The 24,413-nt window shown below is 42.7% G+C and overlaps 3 protein-coding genes across 5 annotated transcripts in view; 2 read left to right on the forward strand and 1 right to left on the reverse strand.

Annotated features, from left to right (window-relative positions):
- Positions 1 to 422: 422 nt before the first annotated feature.
- On the forward strand, positions 423 to 15,908 carry Taf5 (TATA-box binding protein associated factor 5). Its single transcript, NM_001106365.1, has 11 exons — positions 423 to 997; positions 3,457 to 3,694; positions 6,964 to 7,279; positions 7,981 to 8,144; positions 8,238 to 8,373; positions 9,616 to 9,736; positions 11,238 to 11,367; positions 13,060 to 13,224; positions 14,249 to 14,426; positions 14,586 to 14,763; positions 14,870 to 15,908. Exons 1-11 carry the CDS (start codon positions 445 to 447, stop codon positions 15,085 to 15,087), a joined length of 2,397 nt encoding a protein of 798 aa, NP_001099835.1. The 5' UTR covers positions 423 to 444; the 3' UTR covers positions 15,088 to 15,908.
- Atp5mk (ATP synthase membrane subunit K) lies at positions 15,904 to 22,834 on the reverse strand. Of its 2 annotated transcripts, NM_133544.2 has the most exons (4): positions 22,679 to 22,696; positions 18,699 to 18,794; positions 18,519 to 18,611; positions 15,904 to 16,009 (listed from the first exon to the last, which is right to left on the reverse strand). In NM_133544.2, exons 2-3 carry the CDS (start codon positions 18,783 to 18,785, stop codon positions 18,522 to 18,524), a joined length of 177 nt encoding a protein of 58 aa, NP_598228.1. In that variant the 5' UTR covers positions 18,786 to 18,794; positions 22,679 to 22,696; the 3' UTR covers positions 15,904 to 16,009; positions 18,519 to 18,521. The 2 variants fall into 2 exon arrangements, with proteins under 2 accessions (NP_598228.1, XP_063129954.1); XM_063273884.1 differs by lacking the exon at positions 15,904 to 16,009 and having other exon boundaries at positions 18,191 to 18,611; positions 22,679 to 22,834.
- A 12-nt stretch (positions 22,835 to 22,846) lies between these two features.
- Pdcd11 (programmed cell death 11) overlaps positions 22,847 to 24,413 on the forward strand; it is a 41,139-nt gene continuing 39,572 nt past the window's right edge. The window contains exon 1 of one of the 2 annotated variants that reach the window (XR_005487588.2): positions 22,847 to 22,975. The gene's annotated coding sequence lies outside the window, so the exon portion shown is untranslated. The remainder of the gene's footprint in view (positions 22,976 to 24,413) is intronic. The other variant, NM_001107604.2, reaches the window with a different exon arrangement.

Genomic DNA, 24,413 nt, shown 5'->3' on the forward strand with positions numbered 1-24,413 from the left:
ACTAGGAGGTCTCTGATAAATCAGATGTGCTTTTGGATTAAATGCCTTGGGCGTGAATCTTTTTCTTCGTGTGTGATTTTAGCATGGTATTAACCTCTTTGGGTTCCGGTAAGCCATCCGTAAAAACTCCAGGGATTAGCACCTCTAAAATTGAATTAAAAGAGCTCGTATAATTTAAAACGGCTACCTCAATCCCCGAGTGTAGCCTGCCTGCAATAAACGATAATTATCAGGCAAATGCAAGAGACGGTAACCAACTCCCACTTCCTGCCTCCCTGCCTTTCACTCAGTTTTGAAAGTAGCTCTTTCTCACTCCTTTTCTCCTCGTTAGCTCCTCCTCCTGCCGTAAATGGCCTGCTCCAGCTGTCGTGAAACGCCCTACCCCGCCCTCCATGTGGCGAAAACGCAGTCACGCTTGACGGCGCGAGGTGGCTCAGCCGCAAGATGGCGGCGCTGGCGGAGGAGCAGACGGAGGTGGCGGTCAAGCTAGAGTCTGAGGGACCGCCAACGCTGCTACCTCCGCAGGCTGGCGACGGCGCAGGCGAGGGTAGCGGTGGCACTCCTAACAACGGCCCCAACGGCGGCGGCGGGAATGTGGCGGCGGCGGCCGGTGGGGACGGCGGGACCCCCAAACCAGTGGTGGCTGTTTCTGCCGCTGCCCCGGCGGGGGCGGCCCCGGTGCCCGCCGCTCCCGCGGAGGCCGGCGCTCCTCACGACCGACAGACTCTTCTGGCTGTGCTGCAGTTCCTACGGCAGAGCAACCTCCGCGAGGCCGAAGAGGCACTGCGCCGTGAGGCCCGGCTGCTGGAGGAGGCGGTGGCGGGCTCCGGAGCTCCGGGAGAGTTGGACGGGGCTGGCGCGGAGGCGGCTAGTGCGCTTCTCAGCCGGGTCACCGCTTCAGTTCCCGGCTCTGCGGCCCCCGACACTCCGGGAGCCGGCGCTTCGGTGACCTCAGTGTTCTCAGGTTCAGCCTCAGGTCCTGCGGCTCCGGGAAAGGGTGAGTCTCGGGGTACCGGGTGAGCAGTGCCGGCTTGAAGGGGAGCTAGCGGGGAAGGCAAGGGCTGGCAGGCCTGCACCTCTGCGGGCTTGTTTTGAATTTCCTGGGCCCGCCTCTAGGGCCACATGCCCGCCCCTTTCTCTACTGCGCCGGCTGCGCAGTCAAACCCTCTTCTGAGCTGTCAGTTCCAGCCAGAGGCTGAGCAGAGATGTGGAGCGGAGGGAGGGAGGAAGGGAGGTGCCGGGCCCGGGGATTGACAGAAGAGGGGAACCTTAAGGTTTCGGTGTTTCTACTCTTACTTGGATTTAGGATTAGGTTCGCGTGAACACGAGTATCGTACTGTTCTGTTCCCATACTACTATTGTACTGCAAGTACTTTTCTGTGTCTTGATTTTTTTCTCTCTCACAATTGTATAGTTCTCATCTCTCCTTTTGAGAGGAGAAAATGGACTTTTTGAGCAAAGCCGAAAGGCTTGCTTTGGACCACACATCCAGAGTGGTGGTAGTCAGTGTTTCTTAGATTGTGGACTGAGAACCACCGGTGTTAAGTATTTTAGAGGATGCAAACATCTCAGCATCACCTCTGGCTTAAACTGTAGGGGGAGAGTCTGGGAATCTGCCATAGAGCTTCTAAGGAGTGCTTTTGAAAACTCTTAATTTTACAGGTAGGAGTGGCAGACCTTTTTGTCTCTGTTGCTTTTCCGTGTGTGATGTCAGTTAAAGGCATTTTTTTCTAGTTTTTTTTTTTTTAACTAAGAAGTTATTATGAGTTTAAGATGTAATGTGTAATGTGCCTAGTACTGAAAGTTTAGTTCCTGAATCCAGTTACTGACAACTCCTGTTTCTCCCAGAAACAGTTGTCACAAATCCAGATAGTAAAACACACATTTCAGAGGAAGACACCTGCTGCTATGCCTGACCACCTGATTGGGTCCTCAAAACCCATACGGTGGAAGAAGAGACCCAGCTACCTGAAAGTTGTCTTTACTATACACCAAACTTCAACTTTTCAAAGATATACTTAGTTGAAGTTCTCAAACGAGATCAGTAAATATTGAGTTAAATTATCCAGGTTAGTGGTTCTAGACATGTTAACCTGTTTCAGTGAGAGCATTGCCAGAAAGGAAGCTTGAACACACAGCACTGTGATTGATAAATAGAAATGTGTCATGTGTATAATGGCAGCACTTGGGATGCTGAGGCAGGAGAATTACTGTGAGATCAAAGCTATCCTCAGCTAAATATAGTTATGGGGGAAGGGAGGGATAAGTAAAAATATGTGGAGAATGTGACTGAGAAGGAAGATCTTTTCTGTATGCCAAATTTTGTGACTATATTCTAACAACTTATATTATTTTTCTAATATCTCTCATCTGTCAAGAAACTTGACTTTTTTTTTAGATCATACTCAAGAAACCAAGGAGAAAAAGAGACCATGAGAATGACTACAAAATTATATCTTTAATTATAATTTTTTCAGTAAAGAGTGTGTGTAATCACTTTTTAAAAAACATAAAAGCATATAATACTATAACCGTAGTTTGCCAAAATTTTCAACATCCAAACTCTAATTTGATTTTTAAAAAGCATTATTTTTTTTTGTATCGCTGTATTACGAACAAATACTCAGGCTTTCTACCTTGCAATGATTGGTTATAGAAATTACTTCACATATACACAGTTGAGTTGTAGTCTTTTACATTCCAGAGCCATAACAAATGCTCCCCTTTTTCCTTGAAATGCTGATGTTTTATATGAGGTGATGTTTGAATGTGAGGGTATCACAGGATTGATATTACAGGATGTACAAGGTACTTGAGTGTGATATGTGTCATTTGCACTGAGCCTTGAGAGGAGATTAACATAGCTGTTAGCTTTGCACATCCATTTGTTTATTTATTTGGTGCTCTTGGTAGTTCAGCCCAGGGCCTTGTGCATGTTAGACAGGTCTTAGCTACCTAACACGTTCTCAATCCTTATGACACAGTTCTAGGAAAAATGTTGACTATTCTTGTTATTGATTTAAACATGTAAGCTACAATCAAACTGAAGAGCTTCTGGCTTGGTTAATCAAAAACACCCTGAATGCTATTAAAATGGCTTGTGACTGTGAGCTGGCAGGTAAAGGTATTTGCCACCGAGCCTGACAAACTAAGATCGGTCTCCGGAATCTCCATTATGGAAGGAGAGAATTGTCTACTGAATTTGTCCTCTGATCTCCATGTAACTATTATGGCTTGTCTGTCCACTTCCCTCATACACAGCCACACATATACACAAAATACGGAAATGTAATACAAAGTTCAAAAGGAAAAAGGGCATGGTTGTGTTGGGGAAGAGAAGTAGAGAGGAAAGGGACAATCCTGAGAAACAGCTGTCCTTGGGGCCTTAGAAAAACCACATCTGCTTGGTGCATTTTAGATCATTTTCTTAAAAGTTGTCATTCATTTTTTAAACAGTTGCAAGTGTAGCTGTGGAAGACCAGCCAGATGTCAGTGCTGTCTTGTCGGCCTACAACCAACAAGGAGACCCTACAATGTATGAAGAATACTACAGTGGACTGAAACACTTCATTGAATGTTCTCTGGACTGCCATCGAGCAGAATTATCCCAACTCTTTTATCCTCTGTTTGTACATATGTACTTGGAGCTAGTTTATAATCAACATGAAAGTGAAGCAAAATCATTCTTTGAGAAGTATGTGAATCTTAACATATTTATCTATATATGTCTGTAAACACACATCTGTAACCACACGAATGTAAACCAGAAGGCGTTTTGTGAAGGACAGGTGCCTGGGCAGTATGAACCCAGCACAGGGGCAGCAGGAGGATTGATCCTCCAGAGGAAACAGACTTGTAGGGCGATCTGAGGAAGGGCGAGGAGTTAGCCAGTTAAAGCGGGAGCATACCTGGAGTGGTCTGTGGGGGAAGGGATCTTGGTAGTTACAGAGGCTAAAGAAGCTCATAGTGGCTGAGGCAGGGAATGGTGCAGGGCTGTGGTATAGCATTCAGTTGGCAGCAACAGGCAGGTTCTTGGACTGTGCTGAGGGTCTCTGTCATAGGAATAGTAGGGATTTGTATTGGATGAGATTAGGTTTGGTTGAGAGTCACTGAAAACTCAATGATTATGAATAAAAACTTTATTCTAAGAACAGTAGGAGGCTGTGTTAGGATTAGAAGATGACTAACCACCCAAACAATAGGCTTGAATAAAATGTTAAGTTGGATTTTCTCATAAAGGTAGAAGGTTTGGGGCTGATAGGTAAATCCTCGATCATCAGGAATTATTGTCCTTGTCATGAAGCTTCCACTCTGTGGTACAAGCTGGGCCTCTGTCAGAAAGTAGTCCCAGCACTGTTATAGTCAGCAAGAAAGGCACACATTCCTGGAAGGTGCTGACACTTTCTTTTTCTAACTTTTTATCAGTGGCTGTCCCTAGCTATAGATGTAGAAAATGTGATCTTCCCTGAGGTGCCTGTCCTCAGCTAACAGCCAGGGGTTTAGTTATGGAGGAAAGAAGTTAAAATGAGCATTTGGGGACGGTAAGGCATCTCTGCTACAGATGTCACTAGAGGGTCATTTCATTAATTGCAGTTTTTGTCATTTTTCCTAAGACAGGATCTTATAGTGTGTAGTCCTGCCTAGCCTGGAACTCACTGTGTAGACCAGGCTGGCCTCAAACCTGCAGAGCTCTGTTGGCTTCTCCCTTCTGAGTGCTAGGATTATACATGGTCTCCCACCAGGACCCAAGTGAGCATTTTAAAAGACAAACAGATGGTGAGGGACAGAAGGACTATTGGATGCCTAGGGTTATTAACTGCTTCTTAATGGTGGTGATAGTCCTCTTTCCCATGACACTTAGAAATATGTTGAGGCATATTTGTTTGTTGGGGAGGAGGGAATGATAGTAACTATTATGGAATGTATAGATAGTTCTACTTAGCAGAGAATTGTCCTGCCTAATATATCAGTAGCATCGCTATTGAGAAACAAGAATCTGCTGATGAAGTGAAAAGTAGACTGACCCACGCATGTTGGGTTGGATATGGAGGTGAGACACCATTGATAACCCAGATTTCTGGTGTGTCCACTGGAGAAGGATGGCTTTCCTGTAGGAATCCCTAGAGGAGGACATTAGTAGGGTTACTAATCTTTAGTTCTAGTTCAAATGTGCTTTTGACTAATTTAAGAACCATTAAGAAGCAATAACCATGTGCAGCATGGTGGTGCATGACTCTAATCCTGGCACTTGGGAGACCGAGGCAGGTGGGTCTCTGAGTTTAAGGTCAGCCTGGTCTACAGCATGAGTTCCACACAGAGAAACCATGTCTTCAAAACCAAACCAAACAAAAAAACCCCAGTACCTCCAAGACTGGTCTGCCAATAGTCCCTCTGTCCTCCTGTACTGTAATCCTGTTCCCTATGTACTAGCTGAGAGGGGAGGAGCTTCTGGAGCCAACATTGGCTTGAGGAGCTCCAACATTTAACAGGTACAGGATACAGAGAAGGGAAAGGTGGAGACATAGGGAAAATTCCAGAAGGCATCCTTACAGATGCCAGGAGGCAGGGCTGACTGCCTGATGAGAGCACTTCAGTGCAAGCCACAGAGCTTGAAGTCAGGACTTGTCGCAGAACGATGATGGTGGTAGGGGAAGAACAGAACTCCTAAAAGCTATTACCCACTCATCATGCTTGGATTCCTAATTGAAGGTACAGAAAGCAAACTGGGGCTCAGCCCTCTCCCTTCTCTTGGGCTGATGATAATATTTTACATTAGAAACCTTTTTTTCTTCTTCTTCTTTTTTTTTTTTTTTTTTTTTTTTTTTTTTTGAGACAGGGTTTCTCTGTGTAATGGTCCTGGCTGTCCTAGAACTCACTCTGTAGACCAGGCCGGTCTTGAACTTGCTCTGCCTCCTGAGTGCTGGGACTAAAGGCATGTGCCACCACTACCCAGCTTAGAAGCTAATTTTCTTTTGTAGTACTGCATCAGTCTTGCTCTTTCAGTCTCCTGGGATAGCCACTTTTCCATGGAGAAAGATGGGCTGTAATAAAAGGCTCTCTGTTCCCATTACAGACAGTCTGCTAGGACCCCATGCCCAAATGAAGGCAAAATAAGCCAAGACTTGTAAAAACAAGAGTATATTTAAACTATAAGGTATAACCAAGACTGAAGGCTTTACTTAATTGCCTTGATAATAGTGAAAATATGGAAGTGCTTATTGTTTAGTACCAATATTTGTTCTTTACTTTATCCTTATTAAAGTATTGATTTTAATGTCCTAAGTAATTAAAATGTATAGGCTTATAAGAATCATGTCCTGTGATAAGTACATTGAAGGCATACTATTTTCTACTCCTGTGTTTGAAATGTTTTTAATAAAAAGTTTTAAAGAGGTTTTGAGAAAGCGCAAAATTCAGTAAAGCAAGGATTCTGACGTTTTTATGTATTCCCAAAGATTTTTTTTTAATTTTTTTTCCAAGACAAGAGTTTCTCTGTGTAGCCCTGGCTGTCCTGGAACTCACTTTGTAGTCCCGCTGGCCTCAAACTCAGAGATCCAGGCTCAGGCTCTGCCTCCTGAGTGTTGTGATTAAAGGCGTATGTCGCCATGGGTCAAAGATACTTTTCAAAAGAAATACATACCGTTAGTGAGTCCGCTCAGATGTCTCATTCACTGCTTCATTAAAGAACTTTCTCCTGAAATGTTTATGACACATTTCATTAGAGAAATTGGTCATTTTAAGGGTGATTTTAGAAACTGAATTATAATCATTTTGAATTACTATTGATCCTACAGCCTAGTCAGGGTTATTTATGTAGTTACATTATATACTTTATAGTATAAATATATAATTATAAACTACATATGATTCTGGGATGGTTTATCAGTGTATGAGGGAGAAGCAGGGGAGAAGCAGATTACCTTAATGACATTGAAAAATGACTTTTTAAAATCACTAAAACAGGTTCCACGGAGATCAGGAATGTTATTACCAGGATGACCTACGAGTATTATCTAGTCTTACCAAAAAGGAGCACATGAAAGGGAATGAGACCATGCTGGACTTTCGGACAAGTAAATTTGTTCTTCGCATTTCCCGTGACTCGTACCAACTCTTGAAGCGGCATCTTCAGGAGAAACAGAACAATCAGATATGGAACATAGTTCAGGAGCACCTCTACATCGACATCTTTGACGGGATGCCCCGCAGTAAGCAGCAGATAGACGCCATGGTGGGAAGCCTGGCAGGCGAGGCTAAGCGAGAAGCAAACAAATCAAAGGTATGGGAGCAAGCCTAGAACTGTGCAATGTAGGTGGGAAACCAGAGTATATAACGGAAATCAGGGATGCATGAATAAGCTTACACTGCATCTAAAGTGTGTTGTTCTGAGGATTAGTGGTGTATGGGAGGATTCAGGAATGGTTTCATGTAACAGGGCCTTAACTGCAGCGGCTAAGACAAGCAAGGGGTTTTGGTTTTGCTTTCACTCTGGGACCTGCCTAAGTTCCAAAGTGCTGTCCATAGCTCTTGGCCCACTGGCGTTAGAAAGTGGGTGCATGTGTGTGCACACTCTCCAGTGGCTGCTAAAGCAGTGCAGCTGAATCCAGGGAAGAGTAGGGGGCACAACAAAAGGTCTCCTGTGTCTCTCTTTAAAACCAGGACAGCAGGGGTTGGGGATTTGGCTCAGTGGCAGAGCGCTTGCCTAGGAAGCGCAAGGCCCTGGGTTCGGTCCCCAGCTCCGAAAAAAAGAACCAAAAAAAAAAAAAAAAAAAAAAAAAGCCAGGACAGCAGATGGGTTTGTTTGTTTGGCTTTTTATCTTTAATTAGAACAACGTGCAGTGTGCTTCTGCGTATATCTGTGGGTTAGAACTATGTTATGTGGTCATTTGTAGCTGCAAGAGAGCCTGAAAAGAGAAACGACCTAACCAAACACATTGAACAGAAGTTACTTTAAAAACTGTTGATTCTTTTGACTTGTAGGTATTTTTTGGTTTATTAAAAGAACCGGAAATTGAGGTGCCTTTGGATGATGAGGATGAAGAAGGAGAAAACGAAGAGGGGAAACCTAAAAAGAAGAAGCCTAAAAAGGATAGTATTGGCTCTAAAAGCAAGAAACAAGATCCCAATGCTCCACCCCAAAACAGGTGGGGAGGAAACCTACAGAGGTGAAAGCTGTGCCACAGAGGGTGGAGTTTATCAATATCCAAGAGTGACCCTTAGTCTGTTTTCTCTTGTAGAATCCCCCTTCCCGAGTTGAAAGATTCAGACAAACTGGACAAAATAATGAATATGAAGGAAACTACCAAACGAGTGCGCCTTGGGCCTGACTGTTTACCCTCCATTTGTTTCTATACATTCCTTAATGCGTACCAGGTCAGTAAAATACTTCCAGAAGAGTCAGATAAAATGGTGATCTACCACTGAGAAAAAGTAACTCAAATGGAATTTTCCTGTCTAAGCTCTTGGCGCTATTTAACGTAAGAGCAAAGGGCACAGCAGTGTGGTGGTGCATGCCTTCAATACAGGCAGTCTGGGTAGAGGCAGGCAGGTTTCTGAGCTTGAGGGCAGCCTGTTCGACAGAGTGAGTTCCAGGACAGCTAGGGCTGGGCTACACAGTGGTCAGGGGTAAGGAGGGAAGGAAGGAGGGAGGGAGGACATACACTGGTCAGAATAGATAGATGTCTGGATTTAAAAGCCTTTCAGCAACTTGTAAAAGTAGGAATCCTGCTCATACTTGACGCTTGATAGGATGATTAGAGTTCTGTTCCTCTGTGAGAACGCTCAGGGCTCATCTGGTTCCTCTCTTGAACTTGATTTGAGTAATAATATGAACTTGGTGTTTTTAATTCTTAATGTCTTTATTGACTTCTTAGAATACTAAGATTTATTTAGTAAAGTACAAAACTGATTAACATTTATTTTCTATTACGTACTCCAAATACAGAGGGCGAAAAGCAGGAGACAAGATGCTTGTTTCATATATGTCTTCAGAAGTGCATTTTATTTGATAACTCAGATAATCTTTTTTTTTTTTTTTCGGAGCTGGGGACCGAACCCAGGGCCTTGCGCTTCCTAGGCAAGCGCTCTACCACTGAGCTAAATCCCCAACCCCAGATAACTCAGATAATCTTATCTTGGGTCTACTCATTTTTTTTTGAGAACTTCATACATGAGCACTGCATGAACATTACTTCTGCCTCTCCTCAGCAATCCCTGTGTCCCCCACATTATGAGCCCTTAATTATTATGTCTGTACATATATGTATATAGTGTGTGTGTGTGTGTGTGTGTGTGCACGCGTGCACACACATTTAACTTTGCTCAAGTATTCAGAGTTGTCAAATGACCTTTCATATGGGAAATATATCCATTTCAAATTTTTTTTCTTTTTGAGACAGGGTTTCTCTTGTGTAGCCCTGGATATCCTGGAACTTGTTCTGTAGACCAGGCTTACCTCAAACTCAGAAATCTGCCTGCCTTTGCCTTCTAAGTGCTGGGATTGAAGGTGTGTGCCACCATTGTCTAGTATTACACATTTTTAGATATGACTGGAATTATTTTCCCCATGCAGTGTTACCTAATACTTCTAATAATTTTTTTAAATAATACTATCAGGGCCTCACTGCAGTGGATGTCACTGATGATTCTAGCCTGATTGCTGGAGGTTTTGCTGATTCAACCGTCAGAGTGTGGTCTGTGACCCCTAAAAAGCTTCGTAGTGTCAAACAAGCATCAGGTAACTGATATGACCTATTGGTATAAACTTAAAATTAGTCTACACAAATTTGATTTCATAGAACTTAGACAGAAAATTGTGATCTTTACAGAAGTGATTTCACTTGAATTCCAGGGGTACAGTCTCGGCTGTACTTGTGGTTTAGGCTTGTGATAATAAACATCTTAGGAGGATGAGACAGGAGGATTGAGAATTCAAGGATTGGGCAGGTGAGGTGGCTCATTGCTGCCAGGCCTGATGAACCGAGTTCAATTCCTTGGAATCCACATATGGGAGAGAATCCCAAGAGTCATCTTCTGACCTCCCCATGCACTAGGCATGTAGACATCTACATAGACACAGACACTAAACAATTTTTAAAGAGAGTGAGTTCAAGGACTTGCCTAGACCTCAGAGCAAATTCAAGGCCAGCCTGTAAACCTTAAATGAACTGTCTCAAACCAAAACAAACACCAAACCAAGGTAACATTTCCAATAAATGAAAGGGCCTTGGGGGTGGCAATGATTATTCCATTGGCCCCCAGTTCTCTCATATACAAAATGAAGGGAATAGGTCAGACAACTCTTTTTTTTTTTTTTTTTTTTTTTGGTTCTTTTTTTCGGAGCTGGGGACTGAACCCGGGGCCTTGCGCTTCCTAGGCAAGCGCTCTACCACTGAGCTAAATCCCCAACCCCAGACAACTCTTTAAAGTTAAAACTGTGATATCTGATGATTATTTGCCTATAACTTTTAAGAAAACCTTAGTGAGGCTGGCAGGGCCTCACTAAACCTTAGTAACTCGGTAGATAAAGGCAAGTGCTTGCCACCAGACATGCAGACTTGAGTTCAGTGTTCACAGCCCACATGGTTGAGGAGAACTGACCCTACATATTGTTCTCTGACATATCCCTGTGTGATGGCATGCATGCTTAAATTCACTTCATACAAGACTGAGGCAGGAGGATCACTAAGTTCAAAGGAGCCTAAGCTACACAGTGAAGACTCTGTCTCAAAAATTAAAACACAGTGCTGAATAGAGGACTCTGGTTGAGAGCACTGCCCATTGCTGCAGAGGACCTGGATGAGATTCCCACCACCAGCCATCACTCTAGTTCCAGGGATCCAACACATGCATGTGGTACATTTTTATCATCCAGGGAAAGCATTGGTACATACAGAAAACAAAAGGCAAAACACAGAACCGAAACCACTCCTAAGGTCAGGATTTTAGATGCTTTTGATAGCTATTTTTCCTAAACAGTTAGGTTTATATTGTTTTAGGATTTGTATAGCTTCCTTTTTATGAAATGTGATGGACAGACTGGTTGTCATACTGAGTAACTGTATGGTCTAGCAGATTAACTGTTTGGAAGATTTCATTTTTTTCTATATGAGGGGACAGATCACTTAATTTAGCATAGTGTTGTTGGTAAAGAGGAAGAAATGTTGAAATGTTAGTTCTGAATTATGAGAGATTGCCTTAAATAATATACCTAAAATACTATTTCTGGACCTTTTTAGATCTTAGTCTTATAGACAAAGAATCAGATGATGTCTTAGAGAGAATCATGGATGAGAAAACTGCAAGTGAGTTGAAGATTTTGTATGGTCACAGTGGGCCTGTCTATGGAGCCAGCTTCAGTCCGGATAGGTAAAATTCAAACACAATTAAATGCTGATGAACAGTGCTGAGATTTCAAACTTAACTGCTGGAGATGAAATGCAAATGCCAAACATTATGGTTGCCTGTAGTTCAGTATCTTTCAGAATTAGAATCTTACCATTTGCTAATATATGTTGGGGACTGGAATATAACATAGCACCTAAGTGTATACTGAATATACAAAAATCAGGATATACATTCATGGCTTCACCAGTTTCAGAATTTAGCTTTATTTTTGAATAACCCTCTGGAAGAGGTTGAATTGTTCGAGTTTGTGGATTATTCTTATGGAACTTCCTAACACTTAAGAGAAATTGCTCATTAAAAGCTATCAATGGAAGCATTTAGGTATTTTAACAGGAAAACAGAAGAAAGCTGGGTGTCATAGTAAGTGCCTGCCATCCCAGCCTCTCTGGAGGCTAAGGCAGGAAGGAGAATTGTGGTTCAAGGTTCACTGGGTATCACAGCCAGACCATGTTTTGAAATAGCATGTGTTTAGGTATTTCTTGATTTTCATTTCTAACTTTCTGCAAAAATGGCTGGGAAAGGGTGGTTTCACCCATATTATCTTGTGTATTCTACTTAGTAGTTTTTGACCACCAGAGTTTTCATTGTACTTGTGAGATCTTGAGAAATAAACAAAACAAAACCAGTACCTAATAGGATTTAGCCAAGTGGTACATTTCACTTGAAGAGAATGATTTCAGTGAAAACTGTTGGCTTTTTTATTTATCCCTGAAAAAGGTGGAACGTTAGTATTCTGCAGGGGAATGGCGTCCTGGTTGAACACAGGGCCTCCAGCACATACTAGGTGTGCACTCTGCTATTGAGCTGTACCCGACTCCTTCTCTCTATTAGATACAGTCCATGCTGACAGCAAATCACATATTCAGAACTGATGCACCTCATTTCTAGACTGTCTGGTAACCGCACTGCTTATTAGCCTCAGTACTAGTTTCTTAGTGTTTTGAACACAGGGTCATCACCTGAGTTCTGAGGTTACACATGCGCTATCACACTATTTTTTTTCTTTTTTCTTTTCTAAAGCACTGTGACCCCTCCCCATAGTCTTGACAGGTTTTTTTGTTTTGGCTTGTTTTTTTTTTTTTTTTTCTTTCATTATTAGCTTTATATAGTTAAGTGTTGAGGATATACTTCGACATGATTTCACTTAACATTAGTTTAATACTTTTAGCTTTTGTTATCTACTGTGAATTCTAAGAATAGAGAGGTGGGGCTGAGATGGCTCAGTGAGGAAAGTGCTTGCCATGTAAGTGTGAAAATCAGATTTTAGATCTCCAGCACCCATATAAATGCTGGCCTGGCGGCCCTCCTGTGATCCCAGTGTTCTAGACCTGGAGCTGGGGTTGCTGACAAGCTCTGGGTACATCTGGGAGATTGATCCAGGGAAGACTCCTAAATATACCCATGCATCCTGCATTCCACACACAGGTGAGGGAGCTGAGGATGTGTAGCTCAGTGGTAGAATGCCTGCCTGCCTGCCGTGTGCAAGGCCTGAGGGTGAGTCCTCAGCACTCTGCGCCCACTCCCAGGAGCATGTGCACGCACACACTAATGTAACATAGGTGCATGTCAGTTGTTAAAATGTGAGGTTGGGAGAAACTTGGACAGGTAACTAGACTGTACTGAGAATCAGTCAGCACCGCCTCTTCTCCTCAGGAACTACCTACTCTCCTCTTCAGAGGATGGAACCGTTAGACTCTGGAGCCTGCAGACTTTCACTTGCTTAGTTGGATATAAAGGGCACAACTACCCAGTGTGGGACACACAGTTTTCTCCATATGGATATTATTTCGTGTCAGGAGGCCATGACCGCGTAGCTCGGTAAGAACACTGATCTAATGGGGTTTACTCACTGGATATAACTGTATCTTGTCAAGAACACAAAGTCCAGCAAGCCGTATTTTCATGCTATTCAGGATTAACTTTTGGAGAAGATAATTCACAGCTGTAACTTGAAAATGTGAGAGGGGAATATTTCTCCCTCCAGGGTCTACACCGAGGGCCCTGCTTCCTGTTACTCTAAAGTCCCCTTTGAAGTAATTTTTGTTAGAAACTATGTGGTTGCCCAAATTATAGGAAAATGGTTTTCTGTTCATTAGGAGTGGGGAGGTGGGTATAAAAGAATAAGCGTTTATATGCTGGCTGGAGAAATGGCTCAGCAGTTGAGTTCTGACTGTTCTTCTAGAGGACCCAGGTTCAATTCCTGGCACATACATGGCCGCTCACAACTGACTGGAACTCTAGTTCCTTGGGATCTGGCGCCCTTACACAGACATGCATGTAGGCAAAACACCAATGCATATAAAATAAAAATAAATTTAAGTCAGACAGTTATCAGTGCACACCTTTAATCCCAGTACTTGGGAGTCAGAATCAGGTAGATCTTTGAATTTTGAGGCCAGCTTGGTCTAAGGGTAAGTTCCAGGATATCTAGGACTATACAGAAAAACCGTGTCTCAAAACAAACAAAATAAAACCAAAAAAGCTAATTTATATGCCTGTAATCCCAGCATTCGGGAACTGGGCATGCTGGCACGTCTTTAGCCCTAGCACTTGGAAGGCTGAGGTAGGGGGATCTCTTGAGTTCAAGGCTAGTCAGAGTGAATTCTACATAGTGAATTCCAGGACAGCTACAAAGTGAGACCCTGTCTCAAACTAAATAGGAGAGTGAGTTCACAGCCAGCTTGGGCTATACCAGACATTATCTCAAAAAAGAAAACATTAGTCCCACTTACTCTTTCCTTCCATTAGATAACAAGGAGGAACCATTTGGAATTGACTCTCACCTGATACACCTCTATTTTGGGTTACATATTATTATTTAAATTAATATTTTTATTTTCAGGCTTTGGGCTACAGATCACTATCAGCCTTTAAGGATATTCGCTGGCCATCTTGCTGATGTGAATTGCACTAGATTTCATCCAAATTCCAACTATGTTGCTACGGGCTCTGCAGACAGAACCGTGCGGCTCTGGGACGTCCTCAATGGTAACTGTGTAAGGATCTTCACTGGACACAAGGTATTTCACACCCTCATTATTCCAGCACACAACGATGCTTTCCAAGTTGAAATATTTAACCAGTAGCATAAACTCTTTAAAGATAACAGTCATGCTATTAAACTACAATTCTACCTTGCTCTTATCAGATACTTAATTCTCCTTTGTTCTTTTTTTTAGGGACCAATTCATTCCTTGACATTTTCTCCCAATGGGAGATTCCTGGCTACAGGAGCAACAGATGGCAGAGTACTTCTTTGGGATATCGGACATGGCTTGATGGTTGGAGAATTAAAAGGCCACACTGATACAGTGTGTTCACTTAGGTTTAGTAGAGATGGTGAGATTTTGGCATCAGGTAAATAATGTCTTTGGGGTAAAACAAAACTCGGTGAACACAAAGTATCGTGAGACTCCTGATGTGACAGCTGCACACTAATGGTTTCCTTTGGCGTCTCTTTTAGGTTCGATGGATAACACAGTTCGGTTATGGGATGCCATCAAAGCATTTGAAGATTTAGAAACTGATGACTTTACTACAGCCACTGGGCATATAAATCTACCTGAGAATTCCCAGGAGTTACTGTTGGGTACATACATGACCAAATCAACACCAGTCGTACACCTACATTTTACAAGAAGAAACTTGGTTCTAGCTGCAGGAGCTTACAGTCCGCAATAAACCAACGGTATTAGAGACCTTTTGGAAGCTACTGTTTGGAAAAGGGAGACTAAAAGCAAATACCTCAGTGATTAGTATTTAAGCTACAAAGAATGTTTTTGTCTACATGGATCTGGAAGTATGCTGCTTGGAAAATCTGAACAGGACAGTTCCACGTTTCTATAGCAACCACATTTAACTAATTTCCGTTAGTTGAATAAGAGGTATTATGTTCGTGGAGAGGACATTATGGTGCTTTGGATTGTGTGGAAACTATGCATTTTTTTGTTCAAATGCTATTTTAATTTATTATGTCTAGAAAAAAAATCAATTTGATTTAAACAATTCATTCTGCTTCAAGATTCAAGTTAAGAAATATAGTACCATCTTGAGTAGCTGAAGAGTTCTATGAGCATGTGTGTGTCTGCTGTAAATGACGTTATTGTACGGCACTCAAGCAGTGTGTTAAATGACCACTAACATGCTTTTCTTCGCCCGTGATTAGCGGGCTGTATGTAACTGGGTAGGAGATCACATTTCCTAAGACCTAGATGTATAACCACCCACAACATCTCAGCTCCTACTGTGTAAGTTTGGAGTGCAATCAAACACTTAGAAAACAGGTGAAGAGGTTTAGATTCCATTCTACTTCAGCTAACGTGGCTACATATGACCTAGTACACTTGAAGTCAGACAGACATTTCAGTTGCTTACCTCCAGTACTGAGCCTTGCTTTGGAAAACTAAGAGATTTAGACCAAGTCACTGCCAGTTTTTGCCTTTGTTGCATTTTGTACAGTTTTATATTTTTGATATCTTGTAAATAAAGACAACCAGCTTTTCCAGGTTCATAATTTATTGTACAAATTGAGTATTACATGATGAGTTCACATCAGCTTCTTCAGGCGTGGGACTTAACAGATAAGGCCAGACATTTCAAAATCCTATAAACAAAGCAAAAACAGTTTGACACACAACGTTGTACTCTATTTTTCAACAATCAGTAATTACCACAAGTCTCTGAAGTAAAGTGTACATTCACTAAGGTTCGTAAGTAGGGCATATATAATATATGTGTGTGTTTGTATGTGCATACGCATCTCCCTCAGGCTGGTAGTTTGATGTTCCAGTTTTAACAGTTTTAAGTAGTTGTTGAAACTGCCAACAATTCAGTATAGCTTTAAAAGCAAACTACTGGAAAAAAATTACTACTGGAAAAAAATTGAGTATACAGAGTAACACTTAAATGTTTGTTAATTTTATGTGTTCTGCCTGCACGTGTGTATGTGCTACTTGTGCGCTTGGTGCCTAATGACATCAGAAAAGGGTTGTCAGATCCCCTAGAATGAGTGTGAACCAACATGGGTGCTGGCGACTGCATCCTAATCTATACAAGAGCAACAGGTGCTCTCAGCCTCTGAGCTGTCTTTCTAGTAAAGTAACATTTCAAATAGTGGAAGTAGGTAAGATGCGCGTCTGCTACTTAGTGTTCAAGACACAGTTTTTATTGGGGATACTACCAGCCTCCAAAGGTTAAGAGTACCTTTACGTAGAAAACTGGGCAATGTACTGTTTTACCAGGAATAAGCCATGGACTGGATCTCACAGTCCCCTAAGTTAAGTGGATTCAAGAATGGTAAAGCCTTTAAGAGCAGAACAAAAATAAGTGAAGAAAGCATCAGTTCTCTAGCGTTCGGCCTTTCTGCACAGCTGCTGCCAACACCACGTTTACTGACTTCTGGATAGATAAAAAGGCTTGAAGGGGACTGTAAGAAAATCTTAAAGGGGTTGGCTTATTCAGGGGGGGGGGGGGAGAATCCAGTATTCTGTGAAAATGTAGAGCTATCAAAACCCCAGCAAATATTACTTTATATACTAAAGGTTGGTTAGGGTTGGGGCTGTAACTCTGAGGCGAAATGATAAGTCTGGCGTCTGCCAAGGCACTGGGTTTGATCCCTAATACCACAACTTCAGCTCATAATTCCATTTTCCTCTTTAAAAGACTTTTTATTTTTAATTGTGCATTTATGTGTAAGAGTCCAGAAAAGGGCACTATGTTGCCTGGAGCTGAAGTTACAGACAGTTGTAAGACATCTGGCATGGGTGCTGGGATCTGAACTCAGGTTCTCTGTTCTTACAGTATTTGCAGTACTTAATCTTAACCACTGAGCCATTTCTCCAGGCTCTAGAATCCCCACTCCTACCCCAGGCATGGTGGCACAAGCCTGTAATCCCCAAACTCAGCAAGTTAAGAAAGGAATTGCCACAACTGTGAGGCCAGTTGGGTTATGAGCAAGATTGTCTCAAAACAACCTAAACAAAGAGAACCAACCAAAACTATGTTAGATAATACGCTTATAGTTGGGCTGCAGAGACCATGAGACCTGAGTTTGGTCCCAAGAATTTATGAGGGAAAAGAAGACAACAGTGTCCATCTCTTAGTTCAGCTCTCTGTAGACACAGACAGGAAGCCAGCTTGTAAATGTCTGTGCCAGCTAGCTGGGAACACACAGTGGAGCATCTCAGCAGGAAGACACGGAAGACCCTGCCTCAACAAGCTCACGAGAGAATCAGCTCCTTAATGCCGTCCACGTTCTCCCATGTCAGGACCCTGACATGTGAGAGCAAGGACACAGGCTCCCAAAAATAAAATACATGTCACTTCACTGAAGTTATTTGACACAAGAATAGTATTAAGAAAGACACAAATGTTAAAAGAAAAAAAGTATTTCAACAACAAAACCCAACAGATCCCCCCCCCACACCCCCCCGAGCTGAGGACCGAACTCAGGGCCTTGCGTTTGCAAGCGCTCTACCACTGAGCTAAATCCCAACCCCAACAGAATTTTTTTTTTTTTTTCTTTTTCTTTTTTTCGGAGCTGGGGACCAACCCAGGGCCTTGCGCTTGCTAGGCAAGCGCTCTACCACTGAGCTAAATCCCCAACTCCAGAATTTTTAACACACCAATTTAGCAAAAATCAGTCTACACTGGCTGAGGTAAAAGACTCTCTTATAAAGCTAGGTGTCCCATAATCCTTTGGGAAAGCACTTAACACAGAAAACACTCCAAGTTCAAAACTATTTTGATGTAATACCTTTTTTGGATTTTGTTTTACTTTTTAGTCAGAGCAGACTAAAAATCACTGTGATCTCCTGCTTCACCCTCTCCAGCGTTGCTGGGAATACGGTGGAAGACACGGCATCCAGATCCTTGGTCACTCTCTCTGAATTGTGTTGAGACTAAGCCTTGCTATGTAGCATAAGCTGTTCTTGAACTTGCACTCCTTCTGCCTCTGTCCCCTCACCGTTGGGTTTACAAGTGTACATTATGTGCAATGTTTTCTTTCAGGTATACAGTGAATTTCAAAGAGTGCCAACAGTTTATTTATTATAAGGCAAGAAAAACCCCACCATCAAAATGACTAAGTTACACACTTAGTGGCAATTCCTTACCATTTATGTTGCTTTCACAGCTGGGGTTTTTTTAGGCCTTAACTTAAAGTATAGGACCAACAAAGCAATGCCTCCATATGTGGCCAGGACACACTGAGAACAAAGGAAAGATGTAAATGAAAGCTGTCATGTCTCTATTATTCTACGATATAATTGCTTAAAAATGTAGTTAATACTTACATTCATTCTACCTGTGAGGGTATAAGAGTTGAAATATTTTTTAATACCAGTGAACTGGAATTGGCCATCACTTTCTGGACCAGCCATGACTTCAATCTAAAAAACAAAACAATAAAACAATAAATTAATTTGGGTGCAGTTTATAAGAAAATAAAATTCTGGGGCTGGGGATTTAGCTCAGTGGTAGAGCGCTTGCCTAGCAAGCACAAGGCCCTGGGTTCGATCCCCAGCTCCGGGGGAAAAAAAAAAGAAAAGAAAATTCTTTCAGTTCCAAAATCTCTCATCTGTGGTTCAGCTGCCATTGGGATAGTAGAGCTGGTGGGAAAAGCTGGTAAGGACTGTTAGCAGGTAGGACTCTCAACTAGCATAGATAAGTTAGTTACCTTGGCAGTGTTAACCTGCTGTAATACACGGTGTGGTGTAAGCTGGAATGACAGCAAACATAGTATCTTATCATATAATGAATAAACCCTTTTATCTAGCTGAGTCGTTTCTTCTCCAAGAATTTATTTACAGAAATTATCACAAGGCAGAAATAGATAGTTCATGAATCATCACTGAACACTGTTCACAAAAGGAGAAAGACTAGAAATCCAACATGGGATGAATAAATGACCGCTGCTATTGAAGGACACTTAAAGATGAGTGTGCCACCATGGAAGAAGGTCCCAAGTGACGTTAAATATTTAAAAAAGTCAATTGTACATCTGGGTATTACAGGGCATATCAATGGTTCTCAAAGTCTGGTCCCTAGACCAGCAGCATGAGACCAATAGAACCTTTTAGAAGTGCAGATCCTTAGGTCCCTACATTGAGTTAGAAACTCTGGTCCAGTTAGTTATTTGACTTAAAAAGCCTCTAAGTAATTTTAATATAGACACATATCAGAAAAATAGGGGAAAACCCTTGGAGAACATTTTTAAAAAAATTTTTGAGACAGGGTTTCTGTTCTGGAACTCACTGTAGACCAGGCTGTCCTTGTAAACTGCAGAGATGGACTGCTTCTGCCTCTAAGTCTTGGGATCAAAGGTGTATGTCACCACCACCTGGCTTTATTTCTTTTATGTAAGGAGTTGTACTAAAACAAAGTGACAACGTAGTAGTGAGATGTGGGGAGAGAGGAATCACTACTGCTGGTAGGAGTGTGAACTGGAGTCAGTGTGGAGGAGTCTCAAGAAATTAAAACAGAACTACCACACAACCCAGTTACTCCATCTGGAGTATACTTGAAAGACTAAGCCAACAGACCACAAAGATATTTGCATATCCATGTTCACTGCTACACTATTGAGAGCTGCTAAAATACTGACCACATCTAGATGCCCATCAGCAGTAGATACAGAGTATGTGGTACATCTTTACAGTGGAACCTTGGTCAGTCAGAAGGAAAAAGAATGAGGATACAAGTCGTGGAAACGGGCAGAACAGGAAATCATCACGTGCAGTGAAATAAGCCAGACTCAGAACAAACACCCAGTTTCCTTGTGAACAGACCCTAGGTTTAAATATATACCCATCTATGTATGCCTGTGTTAAGTCACAGAAGTAGAACTAATTCTGACGATCTGGAAATAGGGAACCATAAGGAGTAGGGTGGAGTAGACAGAGGGAAAAGGATGAAAACTACAGTAAAATGATGTAGTGTTTGCCAACTCAAAAGAAACAGCAGACACAGATAGCAGAATTCCAAACTACTCAGTTTTGTGTGTACGATGACCTATCTACCACACCCGAGCCACAGATTCCAGTAGCAACTTGGACCAGCTGGTCAAGGTCCAGGCAAGATTGGTAGACTGGGTGGCTTCTAAATGAGAGTAGGAGAAACATATGGGTGTTGTTGCTATGGAAACTGTCACCCCGCTATTAACCAATCAAAAGCTTCAGTAGCATTCATGCAACGAAATTTGAGACCTTAATTTTTAACACTTTCAGAATGGTTACTGGAACAATGAAGACAATCTAAATTTCCCTGGGTCACAGATCTTAGCCAATCTAGCCAAAGCAGGAAAATCACCATTAAAAGACAACAAAAACCTTCACAGTTCTTCAAGCTTCCCTTTACCACACCTACCAAAGCATTCTTCTCCATTTATTTCATGATACATTTTAAAAACGAGAAACCTTACAGAAAACTAAGTCTTCTTGTCTTTGCCAATTCATCAACCTGTTACCTCTAGGAGGAAGGGTTACATAATTGGTCATATTGAGGTGCTTTAAGTCAATCTACAGGATACTGTAATAAGGGTGATGTATTCCAAAGACAGCTAATTCTGACTGCAGAGAAAGGAATGGTAAAAAATGGTATAGGAACTGGGGTTTTAAAGGAAGCTTAGATGGAAGAACAGTGAAGTTGATGGTGAGATAAGCAATGGTATCATCATCACCACCACCACCACCATCATCATCACCATCACCACCATCACCACCATCATCACCACCACCACCACCACCACCACCACCACCACCACCATCATCACCACCACCACCATCATCACCACCACCGTCACCACCACCACCACCGTCACCACCACCACCACCACCACCATCATCGAGACAGGATTAACTCACTCTGTAGACCTGGCTGGCCTTGAACCTCTGCCTCGAGTTCTGGGAGTAAAGGTGTGTGTGGCACCCCCACATGGCAAACAAAGGTGATATTAAGGCCTAAAGCACCTTCCAACAAACTGCATATTGTTTTAGGACAATGATCAGGAGTCCTCCTCCTTCCTTTTAACACTTAGGGAGTTTTACTTCATTTTTTAAGACAAGATCTCAATCTGTAGCTCCAGATGGCCTGTACTGACTACCCAGACAAGGCCTTGAACTCATAGAGAGATCTGCCTGACAGTATTGGGTCTAAAGGCAGGAGTCATTCGAACTTGGCAATAGGAAGAGATAAACTAAAATATGCTCTCCTTGAAGTCACATGCAAGTTTAGAGCCACACAGTAGATTAATAACTGTGAGCCTGTGATTTGATATTTTTAAAAATGTAATATTGTTAAACAGCAGCCTGCTAGAAAGTCTAAGCTGACAGGGTTTGCTTCGGTTTCTAAATAATCCAATAACTATTATTAAATACAACCAGTCTTTCCACGTGAAATGGGCATTTCATTAAAGTCTTGGGGTGAGCAGTTGCCCTTGCTTTGCAATAGGTGCTAGATACAGCTATTCTCCTGTCTTATGGGCATCTATCGGGAGTAGTGCAATCACCAGGTCTAAGGAAAAGGAAGTCAAAGGCTCTCAGGGCCCACAAGCCACAGACTGGAAGCCCTTCCACTGATCAAATACAGCAGTGAGTCTCAACCTTTCTAATGCTGTGCCCCTTTGAAACAGTTCCTCCTGTTGTGATGACCCCCCTTCGTCGCAGCTGTAATTCTGCTACGGTTATGAATCGAAAGTATTTTTGGAGATGAGACTTGTCCAGGTGGTCACGATCTACAGGTTCAGAACCGCTGAAATATAAAATCTAATTCGTTTTTAGCGTCCAGGCCTGGAGAAGCACAGGGCCACTCCACGTTTACTCTGGTTTTAGACAAAGGATACAGTTAAGGGAGGCTTTTTTCCCGATCGCAGCTCAGAGAGAAAACGGATCGCAATGGCCATACCGGCCAAGACACATGAATTCAGCCAGAGATGGGATCAAAAGTCAGAATTCTAACATCCTATCACTGGATGACCTTGGGGAGCTCCCCTCTCGATGGGTCTCATCCCCTAATCCACACTGGAAAGTGGAACATAAGGCTCTCCGCTAACCGTGCGAGGCCTGGGGTGCACGAAACTCGCGGTGCTGAGGCTTGTTAGGTGCGCCTCGGGGCCCCGACCCTCATTTTCTCCAGCGCCTTTCCCATTCCCCACCGTCCTCTCCCCACAAAAAGAAAACCTCGCGCTGTTCCGGGGCGGGAAAAAACGGCCAGATTCTAGTCGTCCCTACAAAGCTCAGTCACCGATCCGAGCAACCGAGAACGTCTTCTCACCCACCTTCTTCGTCCGAATCACAAACTCTGCAGCCGATGTCCTTCAACAAACCCAGCCACTAGCTCGGCCCGACCGGAAGACACCCCCTTCCCGCACGCGACCGACAGGCCGCGGGGACTCGGCCCTCTGCGTGGATTGGCTATAAAATCAAGTCCCGCCCTCCTACTTCCTGTCTCAGCCGGAGTCTGATCCGACGTCATAACGGAAATAGGCCTGGCCTTACCTGGGCTCTTGGAAGAGTCGCGTGGGGCTGTCGGCTCACTGTTCTGTGCGTGCGATTGCTTTGAAGCGGTCCGTGAGGTATGCAGCGGTGGGAGCTGTGGGGCTGATGACCCGGGAGCTTCGGAGAGGAGGGAGGAGACCTCATGCTTCTCGCCTTAGCTTCCTAGCCTGGGTCTCCGAGTTTCCTGCTAAGCACAGTTGGGTTGGGATGGGAGGATCCCTCAATCCCCTCTGCCCTAGCAGTCCCTTTAAGCCAGGATGTCCATCCACTTCAGGTACCTTAAGTGCCTTCTCTGCACATGATCGCCAGCCTGGTGTCTCAGTCTCATCAGGTCTAAAATGGGAATTAAGGGATGGATTTCCAGCAAAGTAGACCTCGTGAGCTTTGTATGAAGCATGCACCCATACAGGACAAACCTTATATTTCCTCTCGGCTAACGCCTCTTTCGCAATCTTACTCTGTTACTAAAGTTTTCTTACTAGGTATTCCAGAACCAACCAGGCTGCTCCGCGTTTTCATTTATATCCAGTCCTGGTTCTCATGGTTTCCCTGATGCGCATCATTTAAATCCTTACTTGCTTTCCACGTTTCTTCTTCTAATCTGTTGACTGAAGAATGTTGTTCTCCATTATTTTGTCACGTTCCCTAAGGCTCTGCAGTACCAAGTAAACACAAACTATTTTCTAATTATCTTTCACTAAAGAGCCAAGTTGTTTTCTAAAATGTTAAGTTGTTATTATGCTTTATTTTCCCTGTAGGTTAAATGAATAATTCTTTTTAGAAAGCCTTTGAAGAACTGTTTGACAGGCAAATGGCTGGTGTATTTTGAGAGATAAGTTTTTCCTGGTTTCTGTGGTTTTTTTTTTCCACATTGCCTACTGTCATATTTCTACTTGCTATTATTATTAGTTATTTTTGAGACAGGGTCTCATTATGTAGCCCCGGCTGGTCTAGAACTCACAGAGATAGGCCTGCCTCTGCCTCCCAAGTACTGGAGTGAAAAGTGTGGACCACCAGACCTGGCTCCTTCTTTATTTAATGTATAGCTCAAAAGCATTGTCCTTAGGACACTATCATCTTCACCGAATCCTGCCCCCTTTTTGTTTATGCTTTTTAATCTGATTTGTATTTTAAATTACTTGCATTTTGTTTTCTAAATAATGTGTGTTTGCCGGTAAGGATTTACATATACACACACCTGATGTAATTACAATTATTAATATTAAATGAACGTTGACTACATTGAATCCATTTCCCGTAAGACTGTGCACAGTGTACAGTTTGTGTTTTTGATGTAGACAGTGTTGGAAAAATGAAAAAAAAATGGATTAATAAGAACATGCCTTCTTTTTTTTTTTTTTTTTTAAGACAGGGTTACTCTATGCATCCCTAACTGTCTTGGAACTCACTATGTAGTCAAGGCTGGCCTCGAACTCAGAGATCCATTTGCCTCTGTCACCCTAGTGCTGGGATTAAAGGTGTGTGCCACGGCCACTCAGCAGCTATCAACTGTTT

The sequence above is a fragment of the Rattus norvegicus genome, chromosome 1 (genome assembly GCF_036323735.1).
Source record: "Rattus norvegicus strain BN/NHsdMcwi chromosome 1, GRCr8, whole genome shotgun sequence".
NCBI lineage: Eukaryota > Metazoa > Chordata > Mammalia > Rodentia > Muridae > Rattus > Rattus norvegicus.